This window comes from Mycteria americana, chromosome 7 (genome assembly GCF_035582795.1).
Source record: "Mycteria americana isolate JAX WOST 10 ecotype Jacksonville Zoo and Gardens chromosome 7, USCA_MyAme_1.0, whole genome shotgun sequence".
NCBI classification, from domain to species: Eukaryota; Metazoa; Chordata; class Aves; order Ciconiiformes; family Ciconiidae; genus Mycteria; species Mycteria americana.
In genome coordinates, this window is record NC_134371.1 from 28,568,415 (window position 1) to 28,595,803 (window position 27,389).

The following is a 27,389-nucleotide window of genomic DNA, read 5'->3' on the forward strand; positions in this document are numbered from 1 at the left end:
GCCGCTGCCCTGCGGGGCTGGGGAGCTGCAGTTACCTTTCGGCACGCTCTCGCCCTGCTGCAAGCAGAGCAGTCGAGAGGCAGGGACTGCCACACACTCCTGCCAGCTGCAGGGAGCCTCGCACCTGCCCTCTCGGAGTTGCGAATGCAACCTCTCAGCGCCAGCAATGTCACCGATGGCTGGCTGGGACGTAAAGCAGACAGATCAATGCTGTGCTGATTTGGTCGTATGAATTTACAAATGAACTTCTGTCAGGAGAGACATTACTAGTGTGAACCACCTCTGTTCTCAGTAATTTCCATGAGGGGAGATGAGAAGGGGAATGGACACATGAAATGCACCAGCAAAAAAGTGCTGCAGGCGAGGAGAGGCATTTTGGCCACAGGGTAGAAGCTGGTGAGTCTCAATATCCTGAGACCAGCATCTCTCCTACAGAGGAAGGGCATGCCCTCTTCTCCGCAGCCCACTGCCGCTGCAAGGGGAATTGCCCTTTGCCAACTGATCTCCAGAATGGGTGAACACCACGGCACGAGGCACAGGAGAGGGGATGTTAGCACGGGCAGTGCATCGTGTCCAGAGCTGTCCTACAGATGATGTGACAGCCGCCAGCACCAGCCAGTGCTGTTGTGTAACATGTCACATGGAGTCTGCTCACATGGAAGCAGCGCTTCACCTTTGAGCAAATGCTGGATTGCTCTCAGCTGTGGCACACAAGTGATTCAGGGGAAACTGTAGCAGTTTTCTGGGCCTAGAGTTAGCTCTTTCTCTGGTCATGGAGAAAAATCCTCCCTGGAACCAGGCACTTGGGTTGGCTTGTGACTTCTGAAGGGTTTCCTGCCCTCAGTTTTGCACCCTCACCCACTGAAGGACAGGGGTAGATAAAGGGTAAAATAAGATATATTTAGAAAAAAGAAGCGTGCAGCCTTTTCAAACACAAACTGCTCCACAAACAGGAAAATTATCTAATTCTACCATGTAGAGAAGCGATGGAGGTATGTATAAAGAAAGAACAAGCACATTTTCCTTCTTCTGCTTTTCCATATGATATGATATATAATCTGTCATTAGATAATCCAAGCACTTTTATTAAAATAAAAAGCAAAAGTTAGACATCCAATTATAATCTTCCTGAGAAGGGAACCCAGACCAAGCTATTCCCCACACTGGACTGGAAGATACATTCACTAGACACGAGAAATGGGAGAATTTGTTGCAAAGCATCAAACCTGGAGCAAGTTTGGCTCCCTCTCTCTCTGCTCTCTGCTAGAGATCTGCCGCCTCTCTGTGTGTCTGCAGCAACGTTCCTGCCTACACACCTCTTGAGCCATGTACTTCTTGGTGTGCCCTCTGCCCATGTGAAAACCCGGTAAGTGCAAGGTCAGGCTTCAGTCTGGTCAATTAGAGCATGCTGAGCCCCAAGACCTGGTAGCTGTAGGCAGGCAAGATAGGGGGAGTGATGGCAACATGTATGGACGCTTAAGAGATGCCAGAAGATGCTTCTGCTTGGACAAAGCCAGGTGGGGAAAATGATAATGGAGGATGGAGTCTGGATGCAGAAGGCCAGTCGTGAGCCAACACCACAGGGCAGGTTAGTCGGGTCAATCCATTTGTGGCTTTTCTGTCATTAGAATTTCCTCTGCAGCAGGGAGGAGGATGGTACCAGCCCTGCCCCTTGCTCTCTGCCCAAACCTGCTCTCTCCAATTCATTTGACTTTACCTCTGAAAGGTGCTGCACCCCTTGTGCCGTCTCTCCCTGAGCAGCGAGAAGGAAACAGGCTCCAGCTGTCTGTCTGTGGGAGATCCAGGGAATCCAGTGGAGGTGGGCAGCACAGGAGAGACCTTAACAAACTGGGAAATAGACTTAGGGCAGGATCTGGTAGATCCAGTCTCAGGTGAATTGTGACCATCTCTTGCCTCCTACCCTGATTTGCTTTGTGGGCTGTGGATGCTGCTCCCTCCCTTCCACAAAGACAGACTGGAAGAGATGTATAGCTGTGAAGACCTGAAGGCAGACCAAAATGAGACGGGCCTTTACACAGCAATCTGCAAAGCAGGTGGGTAAGGCTGGTAGTGGGAAGCGTGGGTGATGGCAGTGGTTACCTGCAGCAAGAGGGAGATTGAGATCAATCATCGGCCAAAGTTATTATCTGCAAAGGCCCAGGAAGGTCAGTGACATTGTTTATGAGCCTGTAGCACTTTGGTTTTGATTGGAAAAGACAGTGCAATTACAGCACCTGTTTCATGAGATCAGCCTCCATTGAATTTATATAGCAGGCATCAATGAAATCACAGCTTGTTGCTCTGCCGGCTTAGGTAGGACATCCAGTCTTTGAGGGGAGGGTTCCCCATAGCTACCAGCTTTTTCAGAAAGGCACTGGGCCGTAGCCCGGGAACATCAGGGTGGGCCTCAGAGTATTTCTGCAGTTTAGCCAGAACACGAGGGAGCCCGATGGTGGAAGCATGGAACATGGGGCCACCCCTGTGCTTTGGCCACCCGTAGCCATTGATATAAATTACATCCAGGTGTTCTGGGCCAGATGCTATTCCCTCAGCCAAGATGTCAAACCCTTCATTCATGAGGGGAAACAAACACCGCTCCAGGATTTCTTCCTGGTCTATAAAGCGGGTCTTGATGTGATGGGTGTCTCTGTACTGGGCCAGGAAGTTGTGAAGCCATGGATCTGGTTTGGCTGTCCTGCCCCCAGCCTTCTCATACTGATACCAGCCTTTTCCAGTTTTCTGGCCGAACCTGCCATTCTCACACAGAAGATCTGGCAGTGGGCTGTAGCGATGGCCATGCCGCTGGCGAGCAGGTGTTCCTGGAGGTAGTGAGGCCCCGGTGAGGCCCTGGCCCTTTCGAGACCTCCAGCCCACATCCAGCCCAGCAAGATCAGACATTCGGAAAGGTCCTATCTTAAATCCAAAATCTTCAAGAACCTGATCTATGGCTTCTGGTCTGCTTCCTTCCTCTAAAAGGAAAACTGCCTGTTGAACGTATGGAAACATCATCCGGTTCCCAACAAACCCAAAACAATTCCCTACCACCACTCCAACTTTTTTCAGTGCTTTGGCTAGCTGCATAGCAGTGGCAATGGCGGTGGCGGATGTGTGAAGGCCATAGATTATTTCTAATAGCCTCATCACATGAGCAGGGGAGAAGAAGTGCGTGCCAATGACCTGCTGTGGGCAGCGCGTGGCAGAAGCTATTTCATCAATGTTCAGGGCTGATGTGTTTGTACACAGAAAGGCCCCTGGCTTGCAGATTCTTGATATCTTTTGGAATATTTCCTTCTTTAGTGCCATGTTCTCAAACACAGCCTCAATAACTAGATCTACATCCTGCAACACATCAAAGTCCACAGTGAACTGGAGACGTGCGGGGTTATGGAAACGTAGGGTTTGAGCACCCTGCTCCATTTTCATAGCCTCACGTTCCAAAAGGAGCATCACAGCCTTTCTTCCCATGTTCAGATACTCCAGATTCTGCTCGAGGGCTACCACAGGTATGTTGGCCTTAACCAGAGAAGTCACAATGCCTCGGCCCATTGTTCCCAGCCCTAGGGATAAAAGTGAGACAGAATCAGAGACTATGAATAGAAAATGTTACAATTAATCACTTGACAGTATCACTTCCTTTGTATTTCCAGGATAAAAAGCAGAAGCCTATGCAAAATGAGTGGTGCACAGACAGAAAAAAGAATTGAAGACTGGGAAAAAGGAAGGTGAATTCTCCCTTTCAGTAAGCCTAAATGTTTGAAAAGCAGTAGCATAAAGGCAAGTTAATGTCCTCTCAAGCTTACAAAATATTAGTGGGATTCACTCCAGTGTATACAGACCATGTGATTCATGTCTTCTCCCTGCAAAGTTTTATACCTATGGAAACCAGCATCACTTAAGAGTTAGAACCTGGGCATCAAAGACAGGAGATCTGAGTTTCAGCTTCAACCTTGTTAACAACTTCTAGCAGACAGTTTCATAAGCAAGCTTCACCCTGAGGATATCAGTGCCTTTCTCTTCCTGTGAGATGGTCCTTTATGGGCACTCATAGAAGAATATTAGTGTAAGCAAACACACTGCACCCAGAGATTTTAATACCAGCAAAGCTCAGACAATTGGTTTCTCCCTCCTTCCAAGCTTCCTCTTTGTCCCTTTCCTCTTCTCCCTCTGCACTTCACTGTGTAATCTTTAAAACAAACAAAATGCAGCTGATCTTGGACACTGATCTTCTCTGAACTTTGTCTCTAATGTCTTGTATGTCTCTTGTCACCAGGTCAAACAGGATGGAACTAACACAGTGTTCTTAATCCAGATTGCAACATCTTCTATCTCCTTTTTAATCACTCTGGACCATCAGGAGCCTTTTGCTTGCTGTTCGCACTTTATATCAGGCATCTCTGCCCACTGGGAACTCTACAAGTCCTCCAACACGGGTGATCCCTAACTTCTAAAGATTCTCAAAGACAGAGCCTTCTTTGTCCAACCATACAGTTAAAGTGCTTTCCCAGAATTCCTGTAACTGAGCATCCATTCAAGCTGTATTCTTTTTCTTCAAGATCCATAAATGTGCTATTACCAGCTCATACCCCCAGGAATACCAGTGTAGAGATTACTGGCTTGATCCCCTCCCTCTTTCTGAGCCCTTCCACCGGCTCTGCCCTCTATTTCATTAAAAGAAGCTGCATGCTTACACTTTCCTGTGATACACAACCCATGCTGTTTATCCTGCTCTCCCATGATGGATGCTTTTCGGACTAAGTTAATACAAACTAGTAAGAGAAGGCCAGCACAATTTTACTAGCTTTAAAAGTGCGAAGCATCTGAATGGGAGGATTATTAATAATCTAAATAAAGCAACAACCAGACAAAGTACAGGTTTGTTATAATTCTGTAAAAATTATTTTTTTTAATCCCAGGTTTACAAATGAAAGTCAGCTAAACCAGTAAACAGAAACAAGGGGATTAAAAATTTGTCTAAAGCAGCTTTGTAAAGAAGAGCTGAAATTATGTCATCAGTTAAACAAGTTCCAACAATCAAGGTCAAACAAGGTAGTATGTTTTTCCTGCAAGCTACCCACCCATGGTTTAGTCCTGTCCACCCTCAGCTTGTGTACACACAAGACATTTAAAACATTCCCTGCTTAGCCACTAGAAGATAGATTTTACAGACATCACTATCTGGCAGCCTGCTTATAAACCCTTACACTCCCAAGCAAATGCTGAAGTTCTTGTCTAGGAAATTAGATTTGCTACTTCATAATCAAGTACTACTAAAAACTAATTTGAAAATAAAACTAGAATAACATGAATCAGTTCTTAGTATTTCAGTGTCCATGGTTTGCTGACTGAAAAAAACACAAACACAAATAGCTTCTCCCACTATGCTCAGTACTCAGAGGCTTGGATGTGGCAGCAGGGACATTCAGAGACAGTTTTTTCCCTGTCTTTGGGGAAAAAAGTCTTTGCTTTCTTCTCAGACAGTGCAGGAGGGTAACTCACCACCTGATGCATACCCACCAAGCCCGGCCCCATTTTAAAGCTCTCTTTAGACAACATCAAGGGTTTGCAGTTCCACATCTGGGTTCTGCATGGCTCCCTCTTGAAGCCTCTTCTTCCTTTCCAGGGTGGAGACCTGGGATTTCTCCCTAGAATTTCCAAGCTCTACTAAAGAAATAATGCACACATCCTGGGCCTTATTAACTCCTTTTCCTCTCAGCTTCAGTCTCATGACTGAAATCTTAGCAGTTCTCTCGCAATATGAACACACTGCTCCTTCCTAAATCAAAACCTCTTCCATGAGCAGAGGTTCTCCAGCCTTCTTTTCAAGGGAAGTTCTGCAGTGGTGTTAGCTGATTCCCCTGTTTGCTTTTGTCCACATGCAGTATGAGTACTCCCATCTAGGATTTAGCCATCCCATGACAGACAGGCATACATGCTTGTAGTACTTCACTTTCTAGGCCATGGGAATAGGCTTATAGATAAGATATGAGTTTGCCAAGCTTGTTTCTGACCTAGAAAAGCTGTCTCTCAACTTACTACATAACTCTTCACTGGCCTGTATGAAATGATGTTTAATGAAGCTGGCAGAGAGAATAATGAAAGCCCCAAGGGTTTTGTTACATTAGAGCTTGCACAGCATGACTCCCCTGGAAATATTTTCTAAAACTGGGCTATAAAACTAAGGAGAGATTTGGCTACCTAGCAGGGAAAGAAGCATTTCTCAGGACTCCCCTTTACAATTTTATAAAGCCGAGTGATCTTGGGGAAGAATATATTAGAGCAGAAAAAAATGGTAGCGAATCATTGGGCCTTACATGTGTAGAAGGCTGTAGAAGAAGGAGGAAGGGAAACGTCACATGCTCAGCTCAGACCACACAGACCAAAACACGGCTAGGAACTACTCCAGAATTTCTACTGTATGTTCCGTTTTCTTCCTCAATAGTGCTCTCACTTCCTCCAAACCACGAAAAACCCCTATATTCCTATCTTCCACGCAGGGGACAGAGCCGCATTACCATCTTTCATGCCCAAGGCACATCTTTCAAAATAAGACTGAAAACTGCTTCAGGAAAAAGAACAGTGTCTAGCCATCTTGTTTCTGGTCTTTTGTTGTGAAATGTAGCTTTGACATATAAATAAAAATACACTTTAACCCATGTAATTTCAGGCCAAATATGGATATGACAAATCCATTTGCTGGGCAAGCTGAGTGAATAATGACTGTTAATTATTGATCTGTCACATGAGGTACTTAGAATATGAAAAATCATGCAAAATTAATTGAAGGACTTTAAAAACAAATTTCAAAACAAATGAACTCAAAATATGTACAAAGCAACTCATGTACAGTCACACGCACTAGAGAAATACAGATCAGTGGAAAATATTCTGAACTATAATGAATATTTGGACTTTAAAATGCCAGGCAATGGAAATAATACTTTATAGATTGGTAAAAATATGCAAAGACTGTTCCAGTTTTCCTGTTAAAAACAACAATGAGCAATTGGCGGTGGCGGACTGCTGCAGACTGGAGCTGCTTCTTTCTCTACTTCAGGATATTAATTTCAAGCAGAAATGTGATACTTAAGGCAGGCAGGGAGCTATGGGAAGACTGCAGAAGGGACAGAGAAGAACTCTTTTTCTGGGTGATGAGGAACCAGAGAAAGTGGAAAGAGATGGGAGCAAGAGTTCAGAACAAGCAGAAGCAAATGAAATAGGTGACATTGCCTGTGGCTGAAGACAGTCAAGGACAGCTAGGCCAAGAGCAGGAGGGATCCCACATAGCTGGGTGTTACCCACTTATCAGTCTTTCAGTGAGCAAAATGCAGACAAAGGCAGCTGATGGGAAGCCAGCACTGCACAGGAATGGTTGCCAGTTCATCAGCAATGCTATCTATCAAGCATGCCCACAAAAATGATAGATCATCCTTGATGTTGAATCTGCATTAAGACATGGTCAGCAAGCAATGTGCCAGCTCCCTCCAACAAGTTCCTGCTAATATTGGACAGACAGGGGAGCCACAAAGCAAGGCTCCTCTAGCATTCATGGCATTGCTTCCATACCCTAAAGGTCTTCTGTGCCTGCAGAAAAGGTACTGAAGGAGGAGGAAGTCAATGTGATGTTCTCAGTTGCTTCCCATTGTGCAAAAATAAAAGATGGCAGCATAATGCAACATGATTTTAGTGTGTGAAACAGCACAGCACTGTCTACTGGAAAATGGGGCCTCCATGATTTCCAACCATCCAAAATGGATGCAATATCTTGCTCTGACTGCCCTCCTCTCTGCAGTGAAAACAGAGAGACCCTGGATCACCTAGGTAGACTCAATACTTACATGGATGAGCAGCACTATTTTAAAAGGTGTCAGTCCTTCAAAAATCATCCCTAAGATTTTGATTTCTGGTGCTGCAAGAATGTACTTAAGATCAAGATTGTGAAATTATGAGATACTGTACAGCATGGTACTGGCTGGCGAATGACTTTTTGTTACATCACCCTGAAAGAAAAAATACAATTGTGTTGGCATGTTCTATGCCTGTCTCTAACGGACTTGCAACTTCACTGATATCAAAAGGCAAAATAGGAGGAAAACCTTCCAGAGGAAGGAGGAAAAGCACAGTGGGGTGGCAGAAAGAAGTGATGGAAAGCAGTGACACTTAATATGGTGTGGGATTCAGAGTTAAAAGGAGGTGATCAATAACCTCCAAAATAGGAGATGTCACTTATCAAATGAAGTATAACATGGGACGTGGGGCTGTATTGATAGAAGCAGTGATTCAGAAAAGGCATTAGGAGTCTTGGTAAATGTCAAGATCCTGAGTGCACTTGATAAGCTTTAACGACCCCTTCCAGCTACACCTGGAGCCTCCACCCACACGCACTGCCCATGGGCCTCGGAGTCCCATTTAAGCTCAGATCTGGGTCCTCAGTCCCTTCCTAAGGTATGTTGGAGGAGTTCTGGTGTCTTGCTGTGGCTGTGCCATGCTATGGACACTGTTGATCTAGACCTCAGCCTGCAGACTGGCTTCCCAACTTTACCTTGGACCTGCATCATTATGTGAACTTTGCTTGATAATCTGTACTTCTAGTAGATCCTGGCCACGATCTCTGGGTCTGCCCTGCTTGCCTTGCTCAGGTACTGTAAATAATTGATACAGCAGTGGGTTGTGCTGCCATCCAGAGGGAGAAATGGGTTGATAGGAACTTCATGAAGTTCAGCAATGGGAAGTACAAAGTCCTGTATCTGGGGAGGAATAGTCCTATGTACCAGTATATGCTGGGAGTTGAATGGCTGGAAAGCAGCTCTGCAGAAAAGGAGCTGGGGGTCCCTGTGGAGACCAAGTTGACTGTGAGCAGCAATATGGCCTTGTGGCAAAGAAGGCTAATGGTATACTGGGCTACATTAGGAGTCGTCTTGCTGGCAGGTTGAGGGAGGTGATCCTTCCCCTCTACTTAGCGCTGGTGAGACCATACCTGGAATACTGTGTCCAGTTCTGGGCTCCCCAGTACAAGAGTGGTATGGAGCTATCGGAGTGAGTTCAATGAAGGGCTACTAAGATGATTAAGGGACTGGAGCATGTCTCATGAGGAAAGGCTGAGAGAGCTGTGACTCCAGCCTAGAGAAGGCTCGGGGGGATCTCACCAATGTATATAAATACCTGACGGGAAGGTCTAAAGAAGATGGAACCAGACTCTTTTCAGTGGCACCCGGTAGCAGGACCAGAGGGAATGGGCACAAACTGAAACATGGGAGGTTCCATCTGAACATAAGAAAACACTTTTTTTTACTGTGGGGGTGACTGAGCAGTGGCAGAGGCTGCCCAGGGAGGTTGTAGAGCCTTCATCCTTGGAGATATTCAAAAGCTGTCTGGACATGGGTCCTGGGCAACTGGCTCTAGGTGGCCCTGTTTGAGCAGGGGGGTTGGACAAGATGACACTGAGGTCCCTTTGAGCATCAAAGATTCTGTGGTTCTGTTCCCCTGGGAGGTGTCACTGCTGTTGGCTCCCCATCCCTGGGGCGCAGGTGCTCCCTGCCAGTACATCATTAACAAGATGTGTTGAACATGGCTAATATGAAAGTTGGCTGTTACCTTGAGCATGCTAAGTAGGAGCAAGGAAGAAACATCTTGGTACCTGGTCTTAGCATAATTACTCCTGGAATACTGTTCCTACTTTGGCTATGCATGCTTTATGGAGTGTTGAAAAATTAGGGGAAGTTCAGAGTCATGAAAATGACCAGAGCGTGACAGATTGTGCTCTGCAGCAAAAGTATCTAAGCACTTAGTTTATTTGTTCTGCAAAAGTATGGGTTAACTTGAGCATTGTCTGTAACCAGCTACAAAAACACTGAAACTTGGGGGTAGAGGTTGGGGCAATTTCAAACCAGAATTCAGAAACCTGTCTGGAGATGAGATGCAAATACCTAATCCAATGGATGGGAGATGTAGCCCAGCCAGTTCAGTCTGGAAATAAGATAACAGTTTATGTTTCTACTCAAAACTTTCAAATGGCGATTGCATTTGTTGTTAGAATTTCCTCTAGCTCTGTTACAGCACCAAAATAAGCAGATCAGATCTAAATAGCCCTTCTGGCTAAACTGTCATTGTGATTGGGACTTTGCAAATGTATTATTTTGGCATGATTTATCAGCATGTAGCAAAGAATGCCCATTCTAGTCACCTGATCATTCCTACAAAACTTTAACACAAGCTGCTTCCTGCCAAAGCACATGTTGCAAGACTGACCTGTCTGGGATTGCGTATGTCCAAAGCACTGTGCTCTTCAAGTCACATGATAAACTTGGCAATAATTCATGCCTCTTTACCTAAATGCTGTAACAGTCACAGATCCTCCTCACAAGGTTTGTGGACCAATGTTTAAAAACCATTTTCATTAAAAATATGGCATGGCAGCTAATGAAGAGAAAGGAACTTCCAAAAAAAAGTGTTTCTATGGTCTGAAATGAGCTTTCAGAGAGCTCATATTGCAGAGCACAAGAGGCCTGAGAAGTACCCAGGAAAGAGCAGTGTTGATCTGGTGAGCTTTCTCTGAAACAGAATGGATGTTTTTCAAGTGCTCCATTACTTGTCTAACCATTTTTTGAGTGCTACTATCAACAGGCAGAGCTGAAAGATACTTTTTTAAAAATTTCAGCAGTGCATCAAAGGTTTTATTTAAATTGCTCTTATAAAAAATTAATGAAGGCATTATCTTGCTGGGCTACAAAATGGCAGGAGTGGATCCCAGTGAGATGAAATCTTCTTAAAATACAGCTGTCAAAACATTTTTGTATTAATATATCCCTGAGTGACTCTGTGCACATGCACTTGCAGTATAGAACTAGACCAGGAGGAGGAGAATTTCGTGCAAACCTGCTTATAACATGGAACAAAGCCAGGACTCAACATAGCAGTATTTAAAAGGGAACAGACTGCTTATGGCCTACAGATGAAGCTGTCTCCGAAGTGAGATAAAGTTATTCTTCCAAAGAAAGAGGTGGCATCAGGTAACAATCTAGTGGGATGTGACTTGCAATCTGAATTTCTGAGCTTACCAATGCAGTGACAATTTCCCTCCTTGCATGTCACCTGTGGGTGTGGAGTATCTTTGCCTGTGACGGGTACCAGTGACTCTGTGAGTGACTGCTAGGGAATCCCACCTCGGCCTTCTGCCATGAGTAAAACCCGATTATACTCATCCTGCTCCCCTTCAGCTCTGCTGTTAGCTACACAGTCAACAACCACAATAGCTTTTTCATTACCTTACCTATCACAGCTGCTTTGTGGATGGGCTGAGGGGAAGCACTTTTCCATGAAGCTCCACTGGGTGTTGTCCACTTCTGCACTGCTCTCTCTGCGAAGAAAGCGTACTGCAGTGCTTGGGCCTGGCCTGAAGTCAGCAGGATGTTAAACAGCTCTTGCTCCTTCCGGACTCCATCTGCAAAGGTCTGCTCTGTGGCGGCTTTGACTGCCTGGAAGCACAGCTCTGGAGCCAAGCACCCGTGGGCCTGTTTCTTCACCTTCACAAGAGCCTCTCTGAGAAATGCTTCCATGTTGGGCAGTTTTGGAACTGGCTTCAGGCTGAGCCTGCGGGGTCCCAATGGCTGGCCTGGGGATAGAAAAATGGAGTTACAGAACAAAGCATCCACATCTGGAAGACTACAGATTTTCACCCCTTTCTACATAGACTGGAAATGCAGTCTACCTCTTTGCCTCCTAAGCTAACTGCATCAGGACTTGCATGGCACAGTGATCTGGGTCTAGAACTAACATTCTGACATTTCTCTTTAGCTTTCTGTTTGCTCTGACAATTACAATTTCAAGTCCCTTCTCAGACTTCAAAAAAGCAAGATTTCAATTTCAAAGTAATTCTCTCCTTCCTTTTCTCAGCTACACAGAGTGCCTTGACTTCTCCAGTTCTCTTACTCCACAGTCTCAGCTGCCACATTCATATGGCTCTTTCTATAAGCTTCAGTACTAAAGTTTTCCTCCAGTATTGTTTAGTACTCGGTGCCCAATCGACTTTGCTAGCCAGATGCATTCCAGCCAGGGTCCTGACCCTGGCATTTATAAGAGACTGGGAAATACACCCTGACTTCAATTCTTCCCTGACAGCAGGAGTCCCTCTATTCATGTTGGGACTAACCAAGAGGAGAGCTCATGTAGCATGAGCCGGGGAGCAAATGAATAACAAGGGAGAGTTCATGCTTCTGTGTCAGCAAGGGGTGAATCAAACAGCCACAAAAATACATGAGGCTCATTACAGACAGAGGTTGCTATGGTGATACCTAGAAAGGATTTTAATTGAGAGAAGTTAGTTACATTGCAGATGCCAAAATCCTCTCAGTCCTCTTCAGAAGTACAAACCTTGGTGCCTGCTAGGAGAGCTCTGATCTGCCCATACTCAGGCTGTTCCTATGCTCTTAATGGCAGCGTGCCTCAGTAAAGACTGTGTAGGAACATGATCAGAAATTCAGGATGTATCCCTTTAATATTCCAACATTTTCACAAAGACCCTTTTTGTCATCATAGTCACATCCAGATCGTTAACTAACTGTGTAACAATGTTACTGCACTGCCTGCTGCAGTGCTGATCCCAGAAGCACCCAGAAGGGCCACCAAAGCAGGATGGTGGGTGGGCCCCCTCTAATGAGAACTTTATGCTGAGAAGCTCTCTGGTATACAGTCTTACTGCCCTAGCTTCTCTTATATGAGCTCTGCCACAGAGGCACACCTCCTTCAAAGGTGGCATATTGCATCCAGCTCCCCTTTTTCTTCCTGTTGTCTGAGTTAGGAAAGTGCCAGTGCATAACCAGAAGACTCAGGAGCAGGAAATCATACAAAGGCTGCTGAAGAGCAGGAATAATGGCAGCACTGCAATCATGGTTGCCCAAAGAACATGTCCTGACTCTAGCTCTTCCTCCAAGACCGAGCAATGTTTAAGAAAAACAAAAATGAGTTTCCAGGATGAGTTAAGATACTGATTTCCTGAAATAATGGTCTTCAGTGCTCAGGCTTTTTAATTAAGCCTTTTAGAGAACACAAAAAGATGAACACTCACTGTGTAAGTAGCTTCCCTTGTAATCAGAGTTCATAAAAATAATGTTTTCACATTAACAGTGAATATAGTTTGTATCTGCCAATATTGCAGGCTTTAGTCAGGATAACATTCCTTTATTTTGGATTCCTTTGTTTCTCCCCTAAATGTATGTTTTTAACACAGAAATGCCCTTTACCCACAGTCCTTTATTTAGGACTTAATAATGGGTTTTATTTCATCACAAGAGGAAACCTCAGGCTTGTCCCAGAAAGCAGATCTGATGGCTGGAAGGCTACTTAAGACTGGACAGATCAAGGGACTTCATATGACATCTCTGATGTGGAAAGGACTGGTAAAAAAGGAATACTACTGGGAGCCTTTAAGCTTGGCCTTCAGATAGGAAATAGTACTTGTAAGCACAAATACTGATGGAGGACATGAGACAGTTCCTCAGAGTAAAAAAAAAAAAGTAACTCTTCTAGGGTCCTGTAATAATACTCTTATTTAGCTGTAAGCTAAATAGGTTTTGCTAAGTATTTCTGCAGCATCTCCATGCAGTGTCTTTGCTTCTGTAATGCTAATAAGAATTAAGGGCATATTTATGAACAGGAAAAAATTATCCGAATCCAAACCTCGGAAGAAGAGATCAGTGTGGGACACCCACGGCTTGATTTCTGAAATCAAAGCAGCAGGAACATGATGAACAGTATCAGACAACGGTGCTGCAGGGAAAAGCATCATCCATGCACAGGAGCTAGCACAGATACCTGCTTTTTGTTCTATTAGGGTTTGTAGTCCAGGTGGCACAAAGGACAGATCAAGTCTATAAAACTTCTATCAGCAAAAGCAACATGTAAGCATGCAGTATCAAATATTGTGCTATTTAAAGCAAAAAAAAAAATCATCCATGTAATACCATCGAGATATTACAGGACTCCACATGCAAGAGACAGGGCTAGCCTAACAGTCTTCCTGGTGCAGTGAACTGCTAGTGAATTTCTGGGAAACAAAGTTGAAACTGGACCCCTGCTCCTCAGGCTTGCAGTGGTCTCGGGCCTGCCAGAGACAAGTCCAATTTGTCAGACCTTTCACAAACTGGTTGTGTCAAAGGGACGCTTTGCTAGACCTTCTGCCTAAAGAAGGTGGCAGCCAGAATCATGAGCCCTGGAGAGAGATTAAAATGTCTTTATATTGTACATCTTCCCAGAGATGACACACTAAAGGCCATTGCAATTGGAACGGAAAGCCTTTCTCCAACAGTCTCCATTTAAAGCATGCAATTTCCTAACAGCAGTATCCTGTTACTCCTTTGCGGTTTATGACACTCAGAAGAAACACATGCTTCCTCCACAGTTACTCCTAGTGGCTTACAGTCAGAAACTCATATTCATCTTTCCATGCAGAGTTTAATACCTTTGGGGCCTGAGCTAGTCTAAACTGAACTGATTTTCCTTGGCTCTTTGGTGCAAGCCATTGATACTTTTGTGTTCTGAGAAGATGATAAAGGTCAATCAGCAGATGTGGTCAGAAAGCAAGCTATGATTATATAAGAAGGGAAAGCTTCAAAGAAGTCTGCTGTGTAGAGGATCAGCAGCTATTTTCTCCTCCAGCTGAGGAAGACTACAGCAGGCCAGCAAGAGGTAGGCAGCATACGCTGCAAGCTACTTCCTGCCACAAGCAATTACAGCAATTTTTCAATTTTGTGATGCCATCAGGTGGACAAATTATGTAATGCAGCTTTCAATTAGTGCAGTGATTATAAAGCGCACTCAATGAAAGAACATTCTCCTTGTCTCCAAGGATTTAGCTCCTGTCTATTCCTTCTAAATAATGCCTTCAAAAGTGAAGATATTTTCTTTTGCCTGAAGAGGCCTGTTTGCCTGAAGAAGGACAGGAACATATGCTTGCTTCCTATCTGCAATATATAATTACTGCTTTTCAATGAAAATTTTAACTTAGAATCAACAACTGTCTCTGTGTATTCCTACAACCACTTATTCAGTACTGTTTCAGAACTCCTTTTGAAGGTGTTCTTCATTAGGAATAATCCATAAAAATGTATGGATGAAGATGCTTTCCCAACCTACCTACCATAAAGGTAGGTCTGTGAACTGCATATTGAAACAATAATCAAGGACCCTTGCTTCAGTAAGGCCAGTCATTTGAGACTGATCTCTTGCCATGAGATACTGCAGCTCTAGTACTGAGAAAGCTTTAGAAGAAAATAATTCCTGAATTGATTCTTTGAGGCTTATCTTGCAGTACAGCCTTCTCAGGAATAGAAATTCCATCAGTGACAAGACTAGTTATTTAGCCAAACTGCTCTGTAAGAAGTCAGCAGTTGTTGGCCTCATGTTTTTTAAAAAAAATCTCATCAGAAACAAAATGCTGCATGCCATACAAAGACAGTGGACTTCTGTGATGACATTTTTTTGTGCAACTCTGTGTCTGGTTTTATTATTACCTGAAAAACGTTCACTGAAAACAGAACTCAATGTGAACAAAAACCAGACCAGCTATGCAAGACTGTCATCTCTTCTGCAGCCCTGAGTTAGTGCTTGATGTAAAGAAATAAAAATGCTGGTTTGCCTTTGTATGGCAGGAGAATTATATTAACTTTAGGCAAAGGCCAAAGCCAGGAATGACTCAAAAGGAACATATGGACTCTGGATACACCATTCTTTCAAATTATCAGGTAACCTGAGGCTAAATGGTGCATCAAAACTTTCCATGATCTTCTGCAAGGTCTAATGAGAAATTTTCCAAGCAGGAAAGAAATAAAGATTAGCTGACTTGCTAGTATTTTCACTGTTAAAGCACATACTGTAAATGCCAGTAAAGCTGTTGGAAAGAGTCTGAAAGCATTTTTAAAGTCCTGTTGGGGTTGATATATAGTGTGAGAAACACCTTCAATGACATTACTCATTTTTACTGGGGTAACTCAAACCAGCAATAAACAGATAGAAAATCTACCACTAATAATGAGTAAGACTGGGATAGGTTACCTGCCGAACATCCAGCTAGGATCCTTATATGCTTATACAATTCTCAAAAAAATTTTTCTTGGTAGTGACAACTTCCAATGAAGATGAAGCTACAGAAGAGGAATTTGCCAGTAGTGGTAGTGGACATAATTTCCAGAAAGCAAGTTACACTGAGGAATTGTGTGCTCAATGATTCATTCCTGAGGTTCTCCTCTAAGGTCAAGCTGACTTTCATAACTATCAATCACTGCACAATGTCTGTCACAGAAGAAATAAGCATACAAATATCTAAATTTCACCTAATTTCACATAGCATTTGTTGAAATCCAGAATGCTTGCTGGTTTGCCAGTTCTAGCAATGTATCTATTACTCATTTTATGATATGCTGCTGCCATCAATACTTGTATAGATCCTATGCAGGGCATCATTCTGAAGCCCAGAGGGTACATCAAAGGGAACACTTTGTTGGGTTAATTTGCCTAGAAGAGTAGTAATATTGCACTGCTCTCCCAACAGATAGAGAAACAGAGTTCTCATTCAAAATGGACAAAAATCAGTGAATCAAAGTATCTTTGTTTTTCTTACAAGCAATAGTGAAGTACATCACCCATCTCTTTCTAAAGAATTATATTTAAGTAGTCTGATTACATATAGGGAAAGAGAAAAGAGGACTGCTTATGTCATCAATTCTGCACTAAAAATGAAGCCCAAAAATACTGTAGGATGAATACAGTGAGAAGGAAGGGCATCTCTTACAGAAAACCTAGCCAAAGAATACCCTTTTGCACCTATCTGGTAAATCTCAAGTTGTAGGGAAGTATACAAGACACTAATCTTTAAGAATAGCCCATTCACTGAACTGTCTTTAAAAATATGGTGCACTGTCATCTAGGACAACGCTTAGGCTGCTTCAACTTCTAGCGCAGGAGAAGTGCTCCTACAGAGAAGAAAGGGCCTTGTTTGTAGTGAAGAGACCTGCAGGAGCAAAAGCAGCACCCCAGCTTGGAAAAGCATTGCCTATAAAGGCCATGTGATCAGAGCAGAAAAGGTTTTTTTCTTCCTTGCATGCATCTCATTGTGACAGAGCTCCAGATGAAATCCTGATGGAAGTCAATGGTACAAGGAGGTTAGCAGTGGCAAAATATCCTGTTTTCTCTCAAGGTGGTGTTCCTCATGCTGCACAAGGAATGTTCTTCTTCCTGTGTTAACTCAGTGAATTTGATTGTTATTTCTAAGGCGAGGGAAAAAAATCTCTCCACAGGCCATTTTCTTACATAGCAGCTAAAGGATTAAGGACAGAGTCACTAACAGACTCATGGAACATTAAATTGGGCTGAGGATGTGCCAGCCCCTCCACTAGAGGGAGAAAGTTACTTTTGATCAGCCATTATTGATGGTGCAACCAGAATACATGCAATACCAGCTGTGATCCAAAACTATATATGGAAAGAGCACATCTTCTCCCAAATCAGTGGAGTGCAGCAGCCCAGAGGAGCATGTGAGTTTGGATATATAATTAAGAAGCAGGAGGACTCGATATGTATCTGTTCTCTGAATCCTCACTTGAATTTCTGCAGCTCTCCAGCATCTGAATTTTTCACTTCAGACAACAGAAAACAAATTCTGCAATTAATTCTGTCTTATATGGATGCCAAAACTCGATGAATGGAGCATATAAATTGGAACAAACCGGTGGGCTTTGTTATGACTCCCTCCAGCCCTGAAACATCACCAATTATTTCTTGTAATTGCTGCAATTCTTTCCTCACCAATCACTTTGTTTGCCAAGCGAATTGCTGCCTCAACTGTGTTTTCTTCCACAACTTCATCAACCAAGCCCAGCTTCAGTGCTTCAGTTGCTGGAATGTGTCTTCCTGTGATAAAAAAAGAAATAAGGTGACTACAGTGGGGCATGATGAGCAATTTCTTTTCCTTCTGATTAAATGACTTGTGTGTAGCTGGCTTCAAATACGAGACATGCTCATTATCAGGTACATAAAATGCATTACTAAATACATGCCTCAGAAGCACGTATGTCCCCTTCTTAGCCCGTCATTAGTGGAAGCAAGCTGAATTTCAACCCAAGCGGCTACGTAGGTAAAAGAAATTCATGTTTCTCAGACCAAGCTGGTGGTATGACTCAATGCCATATTCTTATATAGAGCAAGGCCAAGGCACAGTACTTTACCTGTAGTGATTATATCCAGAGCAGCTGGTACCCCAATCAGTCTGGGTAGTCGCTGAGTGCCTTGAGCACCTGGAAGTAACCCAATGGTGACCTCTGGTAAACCCATCCGTGCCTAAAATTAAGTCAAATTCAACAACAAATCTGATTTAGAGTGATAATTACAAACTGAGCAGAATACAGGAAAGACAAGCAGACCTGATACACACATTGCTCCTCTAGGAAGCCTCAAAACTTCTACATAGAAACTTCATCCTTGCTTTTGCCACATAAGATGTTTAAGACGAAAGCCCGCTGAACCATTTCAAGAACTTGTGCACAAATGCACAGGAAAAACATCACCTTTCAGTGGGTGTATGTGTGCTAGCACAGCACTGGAGGAGACCTGTAGGGCCAACAGCATCCCCCAGATTGACGTGTGTAAACTAATGCTTTCAGGTAGTTGTTACCAAATGCTGGAGAGCACTCTGTGACTTAACTGTTACCTCCCTACTCTAATTCTTGGAAGTTCAGTAAAGAAAAATTGGTACTGAACTCTTCCCTAATCTTTCTTCAAACATGTTTCTTTCAAATGGCTCTTGGTGCACTTGACATTTAGTAGGGTTATGGTAGAGAAGATGGAGCAGCAGGAAGGGTGGTCTTGTCTTCTCTTAAAAATCTATTTAGATTTTGTTCCCTTGTTTTAAAAAAAAACTAGTTTGCACATTTTCCATTGAGCTCTTAAGAGTTTTGGAGTCACTTTAAGACCACTACTTATGGCACCCACCTTAGGTGGCATATAGGGTGATGCAGAATACCTCTTTATGCTGTTACAGCAACCCACACTGTCATGGAGAAACAGTGATTAATACTGCAAAAGTGAGGGGATGGCCCTGTCAGTGAAGAGTCTCTATAAGGAGACCAGGTACCACTAAAAGGTAGTTCAGCATTCCTGAATCTTGAAGGAAGGGGTTCAAGAAAAAAACGGGTCACTCCTTAAAAGACTCTTAAAGCTGTCTTTTGGTCAGAGTACTCCCTGAGGAACCAGAGCTCATGGGGAATCAAACTGTAAATGTTCCATGCTAGCTGAGTTTCAACTGCCTATTGAAACTAGGCCACTAGCAGAAAGAAATGCAAAATTCACAGGGCTAGGGAAAAAAAAAGTCACACTGCATGAGCCAGTAAGATACAGCCATTTACATCAGAATATAGATAATGACTACTGAGATCTAGGGTAAATTAACACCTGGTTACTGAAGTTTCTATTCAGCCACCTTATTCTAGTAGTTACAAATCAATTTTATATTTAGAAATGACTTGAAATTAGTTATTTAATAAGACTTATGAAAGCATGTCGAGGGTGGTATTGTAGGTGAAGAATGTCAGAACACACAGACTTGTATCCTGTAGCTATAAAGCCTGCCTCCTCTGAGCAGATGATCCCAGGAAAGGCATGCTGTCCCACTGCTCCCCAGGAGCAGCCTCCCACACTGTCCATGGCCATATGTACATGGCTCCTGATGCCTTCACCAGCCTCTCTAGTTTGCAGCATGTGTTACCTTCACATGTGCAATCCGATAGTGACAGCCAAGTGCCACCTCCAGGCCTCCTCCCAAGGCAATGCCTTCAATGGCAGCCACCACGGGCTTCTCACTCTTTTCTATGAGAGAGATGATGGGGCCCAAGGCAATACCGTGTCTCTTTGGAGAAGAAAATCCTCGAATGTCAGCACCTGAGTTAGCACAAAGAGATGAAGAGGAATTAGTGGGGAAGGCAGTGATTGGAATGATCCTTCACTCTGTGCCATTGAACATAGCTGCTCACAGATGATCAAGTACTTGCAGAGCATGCTGCTGGCAGGAGAGTGGTTTACAGGAATCAACCCCTTTTGGGACGACCTTCAAGAAACCCTGGCTCCTTAAGGCTATTCAGAGAGCTCAGGAGAAGGCAGTACAAAAATACATAACTGTAGCTATCATGCAGTTACTACAGAAAATTGCAGACATGCTTGGTTAAACAAACAAACAAACAAGTTGAGTCTGGAATAGTTAGGTGCAAGTTACTATTAACAAGCAACGTAGAGCTCCACGGAAATTCCCTAGCTTCCCAGGTTTCTACAACTGGAGAAGATGTTATTCACCACTGCCTCACCCCAGGTATGTTCCATACACTGGACCAGTTGATGGTCCAGAGGGATACTGATGCCTCCTTACTTTCTGTGCCTTCCTTTGTATATCAAGGAGATGAGAAGCTGTCCCCCACTTCAGCATGAACATACCAACTTATTACTGGCCTGGAGAGCCCAACTTGTCATGTGCCCCATGTCAATAGTGGCACAGCAGAATAGAAGCAGCCCACTGTCTTGTGGCCATTTCCAGCCAAATCAGGACTTTTATCAGCAGTGTTACAAGGCAGAGAATCATCAGACATGGCGGGTGGAGAGTGTTTCCTTTTTTTCTTGGGCTGTTTGATGAAAAATGGCTTACCTGCACTGAATTTCCCATTTTCACCACAAATCATAACAGCTTTCACCGAAGGATCTGCATCTGCTCTCTTCAGTCCATCCTCTAATGCCTGGAGAGCTGTCAAGCTGAAATAAATGAGATATTCAGTGAGTAACAATCAACTACATTACCTTTCCAAGAGGTCTGCATTAGAAATGCCAAGTGTCCCAGTGAAAATGAGCAGTACATCCAAGCATATGTCTCCTCTAGCCTGTCTTCTGCCACAGCCTCTCCGGGTGAATCCTTTCATTAGTCTCCCTCTCACTTCAAGGGCAAGTGCCAAAATCCAACAAGCTTATGGCTGACCTGTTATTCACTTGCTGGAGAGTCTTCTTGTGGCTATGACATTGCTGTTTCCAAAGCAAGCAGCATAGGGAAATGTTCTTTTGAAAATGCATTTATGAATTAAACATTCAGATTTTTAGGAAAACAGTTTAGCATAATTTAAAAGTAATCAATGCTAAACCACTGACAATCTAAGAACTTTTCAAAAAGGGAAATGAGCTCCAGGGATAAAAACTATCTTTCAAACACTGACACAGAGTTGGTGCTGTGCTGATGATTATAATGCTTCTACTTTGTGAAGATCTGTATATAGGTTCAGACTTAAACTTGTGTAGGATCCTGTCAAAGTGAATTTGGGCCTAAAAACCTAAGTAGAATTTCTTTTCTTGTCTTACCTGAACATATTTTCACAGACACAAGTGGTAAATGTGGCCAGCAAAGAATTAATGAAGAACTTAAACAGAACAGTAGAAGTATAAATAGTATTTTTACAAATCAGATATTTAAAAAAATCTGGCCTGACTGTAGGCTTACTTGGCATTTGAAGCTTAGAAGCTAACTATATATATATATATGTGTGTGTGTGTATGGATGGACATGGAGAGTATAGTCTGTTTTAGAAGACAGTAACAATAAAGATGGTAGGTACAAATAAAAGCATTAACACCTAACACTTTATTAACAGAAGTATTAACACAAATTGTGTGTAATTTAATTTAGATACTAAAATATATTCATATACACACACTTGTAAGCATATAAGTCTATACATAGTTTGTGAGAGAGACTTTTCTGTGTGCATGTGCATATATACATACTACATATCTAAATATGCCTCTGATTCAGAAAATCTGAGCCACAAGCGGTTGGAGGCTGGAGGAATACTCAAAGAAGTATCATACATGCTTGCCTAGTCTTTTATAAACACACCTTCTGTTCCTAGACCTTCTCCAAACTGTAAGCTTGATTTCACATGTAGGCTTGGCGGCTGATGAAAAGAGAGCAGAGCTGTGTTGATGCCCAGTGGAGAGGAGGAGTGTGAATTAAAAGGAACTGATAGAAAGGCCTGATGCATACTCAATTTGTGCATGCTTTTCAATATATTTGAGGGCATTTCACTTAAAAAGGAAGCTTTTTAAGTGAATAAAGTAGATTAAAAAATGTATCACTGTACTTGTGTAATGCTTCTAGGTGTGTCTAGGGTGGGTGATGACATTATTTATGTAAGGCAGCAGCCTGCAGCACTGAAGTGGAAATCCATAGACTAAAAAGGGAAACCTGGGGAGCCCAAGAAGTTTCCTGTAAGCCAGCTGTGTGAAGTTCTGCCAGCCAACCTCTGCATATTCCTCCTTCTAAATAAACAATTAAGAGAAGCTATTAGCAAAGTCTATTAATTAGGGCTGTTGGCTGAGCGGAAAGTTGGGGTTGTCTAGGGGGGTCTCCAGGATCAGCTGCTGCCTGGGTAAGGCCATGCTACACAGAAGGATCAGTGGAAGCCCTGAAACCTGACAACCAGAGACTTAGAGAAGTGTTATTTTTGGAGAGAGAACAGCCAGTTATGTATCAATTGCCTCATCCAGACATCAAAGACAACTCTGAAGTCTGACATTAGTAATGGTTCTGAAAGCTGGAACTTAAAATGAGGATAATTTGGCCATGACAAAAACTATTAGGTGACTCTGCAAAGGTCCTTCCAGTGCATATAGTTCCATGTAGCAGAATAGGAAAGCCTTTCCAATTTTAATAAATGGTTTTATATTCTGTGGGGAAAAATACATATCAAAAATTTGTTTATCTCACTCCCTTTGGAATATCAAATGCTGTGGCTGCTGCTATTTGAGGAGGACCCACAGGCTTCACCCAATTCTTGGTGCTCTTAGACGTCTGTTTTTGCATCAGTGGAGAGCCAGGCCACAGAAATACCAAATTCACCTAGCGGCTGGAAGATTAAAGGGAAAACCATTATGAAATGTCATTACACTTTACAAACCATGGTGCAAAGAAGAGGAAAAAATGTGCACCAGGATTCCAAACAAACGTTAAATTACTGATTTGAAAATATTGTATAGAAAAATGGCACAATTCTGTCAGGAACAGACAAGAAGCAATCAAAACGTTTCTGTGTTTGATCAGCAGATCAGCAAAATACTCATTAAAAGGTTTGTCTGCATTAAATGGAAAGGTGCAGGATTTTATGTAGGAAATTAGTTAGAAGCCCTTAGCGCTTATAACAACATGATCCTACCAGAAGAAAAATCAGTCATCAAGGCTGCCACAAAATAACAGTTCAATACCTACATGACCTGTATTAACCTAACAGAACTGTTTTTGCCAGAGAATAACTTGACCCTGTTCTTGCATAAATATTTCTTCTTCCTCCATGCAACTTTTTCCCAGTAGGAATTTTTTTGTGGGACAAAAAGGAAGAAACATCAGACTTTTGCAGTTTCTTGTTCTCCTAAGATGGAGCAATACGATTGCCTCAGGATATGTTACAGGCTGCATTGCTCTGTAACTCACATATTATAACTGATACTAAAAGATGTAATTTTTTATGAAAGCAGCACAGTAAAATGTATGACAGTAAAATTATAAAAATACTCAAGAGTATCACAACTTCAAACAGCTATAGCATTAAAGAAACAAAAAGTCACCATAATTTGCATAAGTATTTCATTACTGTGACAGTGTCATTCATTTAACAGTAACAATGCAAAAATTCACTCCATGCATTCCAATCAACGCTTAATCCCATGCTATGTAGTCAGCTCCACCAAGTATACTATTTTGACTGCAAGAAAAGTGATTCTGCCAAGATGATTCAGTGTTACAGGTTTCAGAAACACACTGCAGGTGCTGTTAAAGAACATGTGCATACCAGAGTAAGAGAATATTCTTGTAGGTCACCACACCAGGTTATTTTTATTTTGCATAAAACTCATTGCAGTGATGATGTGCTGGATTTGTAACAAAGTTTTATTATTTACCTTAATAATTTCAGATTTTAGCTAGGGTTTGTGCATGTGAACTTCTTCCATTTAAAAAAAAAAAAAAGAAACAAAAAAAAGTAATTTAAGGGAATCCTGAAAATTTACTCAGTCCCACTTAAAGAAGTGAGACTTGAATCCAACAGTAGAAAATGCTGTTTATGGAAAACATGCAGGGCTGTTCCTTTCCCCTTGCACTTCCCACAACATCCACAAGCACTGCATTGGGAATGTTGCTATGTACGTCTATACACATTCTTTTTAGCATCCCTTATACACCTGCTGTCTGTGAATTTGCCTAATCCCTTTCTGATTCTGCTGATCCATCTGCCTCCACAGGCTCCTGTGGCAGCAAGCTCTGTATTATCTGTTTCAAAACAAGCTCCTACTAGTTTAATCAAATGCCCCTAGTTCAGCTGTTGCAGGATTTGGTAAAGGGTTATGCCTTTATTTGCTTTCTTTATGATTTTGTAAACCTTGACCTTATTCTCCCACAGCCTTTTCCTCTCCAAATTGATGACACTCAGCTTTTTCAGTCTGCTTTCTTAACGCAGTGCACCATCCCTTGGATTATTTTGGTTGTCCCTTTCTGGATCGTCCCTATATCCTTCTGCAAATGCAAAATCCAGAACTACACACAACAATTAAGATGGTTTATACTGCAGAAAAGGGATGCCCTCTGCTCTGTTCTCAACCTACATCCTGATGGTACCCAGTATTTTGTGGGCTTTTTGGGCTGCCCTGGCACACTGAGCTGATGATTTCACAGAACTATCAAAGGTAAGGATCCCTTCCCTGAGCTGTAACTGCCAGTTTTGAGCTCGGCAATCCTGTAAGATTGTCCTGGGTTATATTTTTTTATTTAAAGAAGTTTTTGCTATTGTGTTTTAGCATGCCTTGATCTGCTCTTTATATTTTTTTAGTCTTATTTTCCAGTTTACATCTCCTGTCATGTTTTACAGGCTTTCTTGTTCTCCTCATTTGAATAAGCTTCCCACTTCTTAAAAAAATCAAAGTTTTCCCTTAGTCTTCTTAGCTTTCTCATCAAGCCATGCAGGGCTTTTACCAGATCACTTGCTGGCTGAACAACTTACCTGGGCTTCTAATAAATTTAAAAAACCAAAAATCCCAAACCCAAACAACAATCCAGCCTCCACCTTTGTTGCAGGCTTCTTGTCTTTTGGATAGCTTCTTGCAGCATTTCTGTTTGAACTAACTGCTGGGTATTCACATAATTCCCAGCAGTTGAGTTTGAGTTTGAGTTGAAATTGAGTACTCGTGCTCTGTGCTCTCTTGCCTCAGTGTCAGATCCAGCTGCGTAGTAGTTGCTGTCACACAGCCACTAATACAGCTTGAATGGAGTCTTGCACATAAATTAAGGCTAAACCCAGAATTGCATCCCTTCTGTGGGGTTTTAGAATAGTTGTTTTAGGAAGCAGATGCTTATTGCATCCCAGAATTTTCTCTCTGCATCTCATCCTGATGAGGTGCTGATCCAGTCCAACACAGGTAATCACACTCTCCCATCATTGCTACCTATCTGAAGTTGCAGCTTCTCTAATCTCCTTTACATTTTCTGATCATTATGCTGATTGGGGGTCAGAAGGACAATCCTAGCAGCCAGGGAGAGCCTTTTCCAATCGTGACTGTTACGCTGTTATACTTTATATAATCCCACACATACACTCCCCTACCCCATCCCCGGAGCTTTTCTGCACTTGTCAGCTCAAATGTTGAAGTACTCTTCCACATCCTTCTTAATTTTCAGTGCCAGCAGCCTGCCTCTGCTAATAAGGTGTGGCTGGTCCTTTCTCTTGCAAGTCTTGTCTGTCTGTTCCCCAAACTTCCCAGTTTTTTGCGTATCTAAATCCCTTCTCTCTATGCCATGGTCTCATAAATGCAGATCTCTGAATACTAGACTTCTGCAAACCAGGAAAAAAAACCCCAAACACATCAAATTTGGCACATGCCACCTCTGCTGGTGGAGAGAAAGATTAGCTTGAAGGGGAGTCTGTGTGTGGGAGCCAAATTTGCTGCCAGACTCACAAGTCAGCATACATTCCTCAGGAAAGCACTGCCCAAGGAGGTACTTGCACAGCAGCACATGGTGTCAGACAGGAGAAAGCAAATTCCTACCCACCAGTGGCTTCTAAAGTGCTAATGGCCAGGGCGATGGCGTGGGAGCCGGGAGAATGGCAGAGAGTGCCACATATAATGGGGAGAGAGGGGTGAGGCCAGAGCAGAGCAGGAAAAAAGCCACCAGCCTTTTAAAAAGCATCTGTGCCTGCTGTGAAATTAAATTTTCAGGATCACAGGAGATGGCTCCTGTCTGTAACTTTCACTGCCTGCTATTACCTATGTAGTCAAACATTTCCAACAGCAATCACAAAGCTGCTCCCCTATGGTCCAGTACATAAAATACGCAGAAGCAGAAGGAACACACAAGGATCAGAGTGTGCTCTACCTTTCCTAGCTATAGCCAGGTCTCAGCTAAAAACTACCTGATGGCAAATATGAGATAATTATTGATCCCTACTAAAACAGGTATTACCCTGACATGCAATCAAAGACCACAGGCATGTCTCAAGCTGAAGTTTCACAGCAGCTTAACTGATTTAAATCCATGTTGTGCAGGTTCCTATCCTTCCCCACATACTCCTACTCTGTCCCTTGTGCCAGCAGTGCTCCTTGTGCAAGGAGCTGATGCAGAGAGCTAGGCTGGCTCAAAAACCAACCCAAACCAACCAGCTGGTGTTTAGTCACATTTGCACCCCGAGCTGGCTCGCTACCAGTCACAGGAGCACCAACACTAGCAGAGCAGAGGCTGTGAGGAACCATGGCCAGGATCACAGCAGTCCCATCTTAGGTTATGCCATGGTGCTATGGAGCTTGTCACGAGGGAATGAGCCTGCATGGGTGAAGTAAGCACTTGGGTCTCTCAGGGGCCTTTGTGCTGCAAGGCTGTCAGCGGATGAAAGAGTGTGGGCAGCACAATACAGGTGTGTGGGGAGTGAAGATACAGCACTCAATGGAAACTGCCTTTTTAATGGATCAAAAGTGTTCTGCCAGGGTCTTCCTTCTCCCTCTCGGGGCTGGGGAATGGGACCACAACCACACCACCTGTTACCCTTGGCTGACAGCGTCAGAACTGCACCCTGTGAGGGCACTGAGGGGTGAAGAGTAAAGGGTAGTAGAGGCAGGGGTCTGTCCTGAAGAGGCTGTTGTGTAGGTGCATGCAGTTGCTGTTCAAAGGCAACTTTGGGTTTTATCAAGGACTTTTCAAAAGAGACAGAGTTAAGGTTCCTTAAGCACCTATCTTTAGCTCTGTATTTGTACTTTTCATGGTAAGGATGGAAAGCTTACTGTGGTCACAGCCTGGAAGTTTTCTTAGGCTGGTCTTGGGCCCTGGAGGTCCAAAGGATGTC

At 43.1% G+C, this 27,389-nt stretch overlaps 1 protein-coding gene across 2 annotated transcripts in view; it reads right to left on the reverse strand.

Annotated features, from left to right (window-relative positions):
- Positions 1-1,120: 1,120 nt before the first annotated feature.
- Positions 1,121-27,389, reverse strand: part of EHHADH (enoyl-CoA hydratase and 3-hydroxyacyl CoA dehydrogenase) — a 33,663-nt gene continuing 7,394 nt past the window's right edge. For both annotated transcript variants that reach the window (XM_075507611.1, XM_075507610.1), the window contains exons 2-7: positions 20,675-20,778; positions 19,748-19,920; positions 18,213-18,324; positions 17,794-17,898; positions 11,267-11,608; positions 1,121-3,557 (exon numbers count right to left, since the gene is read on the reverse strand). In XM_075507611.1, the coding sequence (XP_075363726.1) occupies positions 2,287-3,557; positions 11,267-11,608; positions 17,794-17,898; positions 18,213-18,324; positions 19,748-19,920; positions 20,675-20,708 (2,037 nt within the window). In that variant the 5' untranslated portion in view covers positions 20,709-20,778 and the 3' untranslated portion in view covers positions 1,121-2,286. The remainder of the gene's footprint in view (positions 3,558-11,266; positions 11,609-17,793; positions 17,899-18,212; positions 18,325-19,747; positions 19,921-20,674; positions 20,779-27,389) is intronic.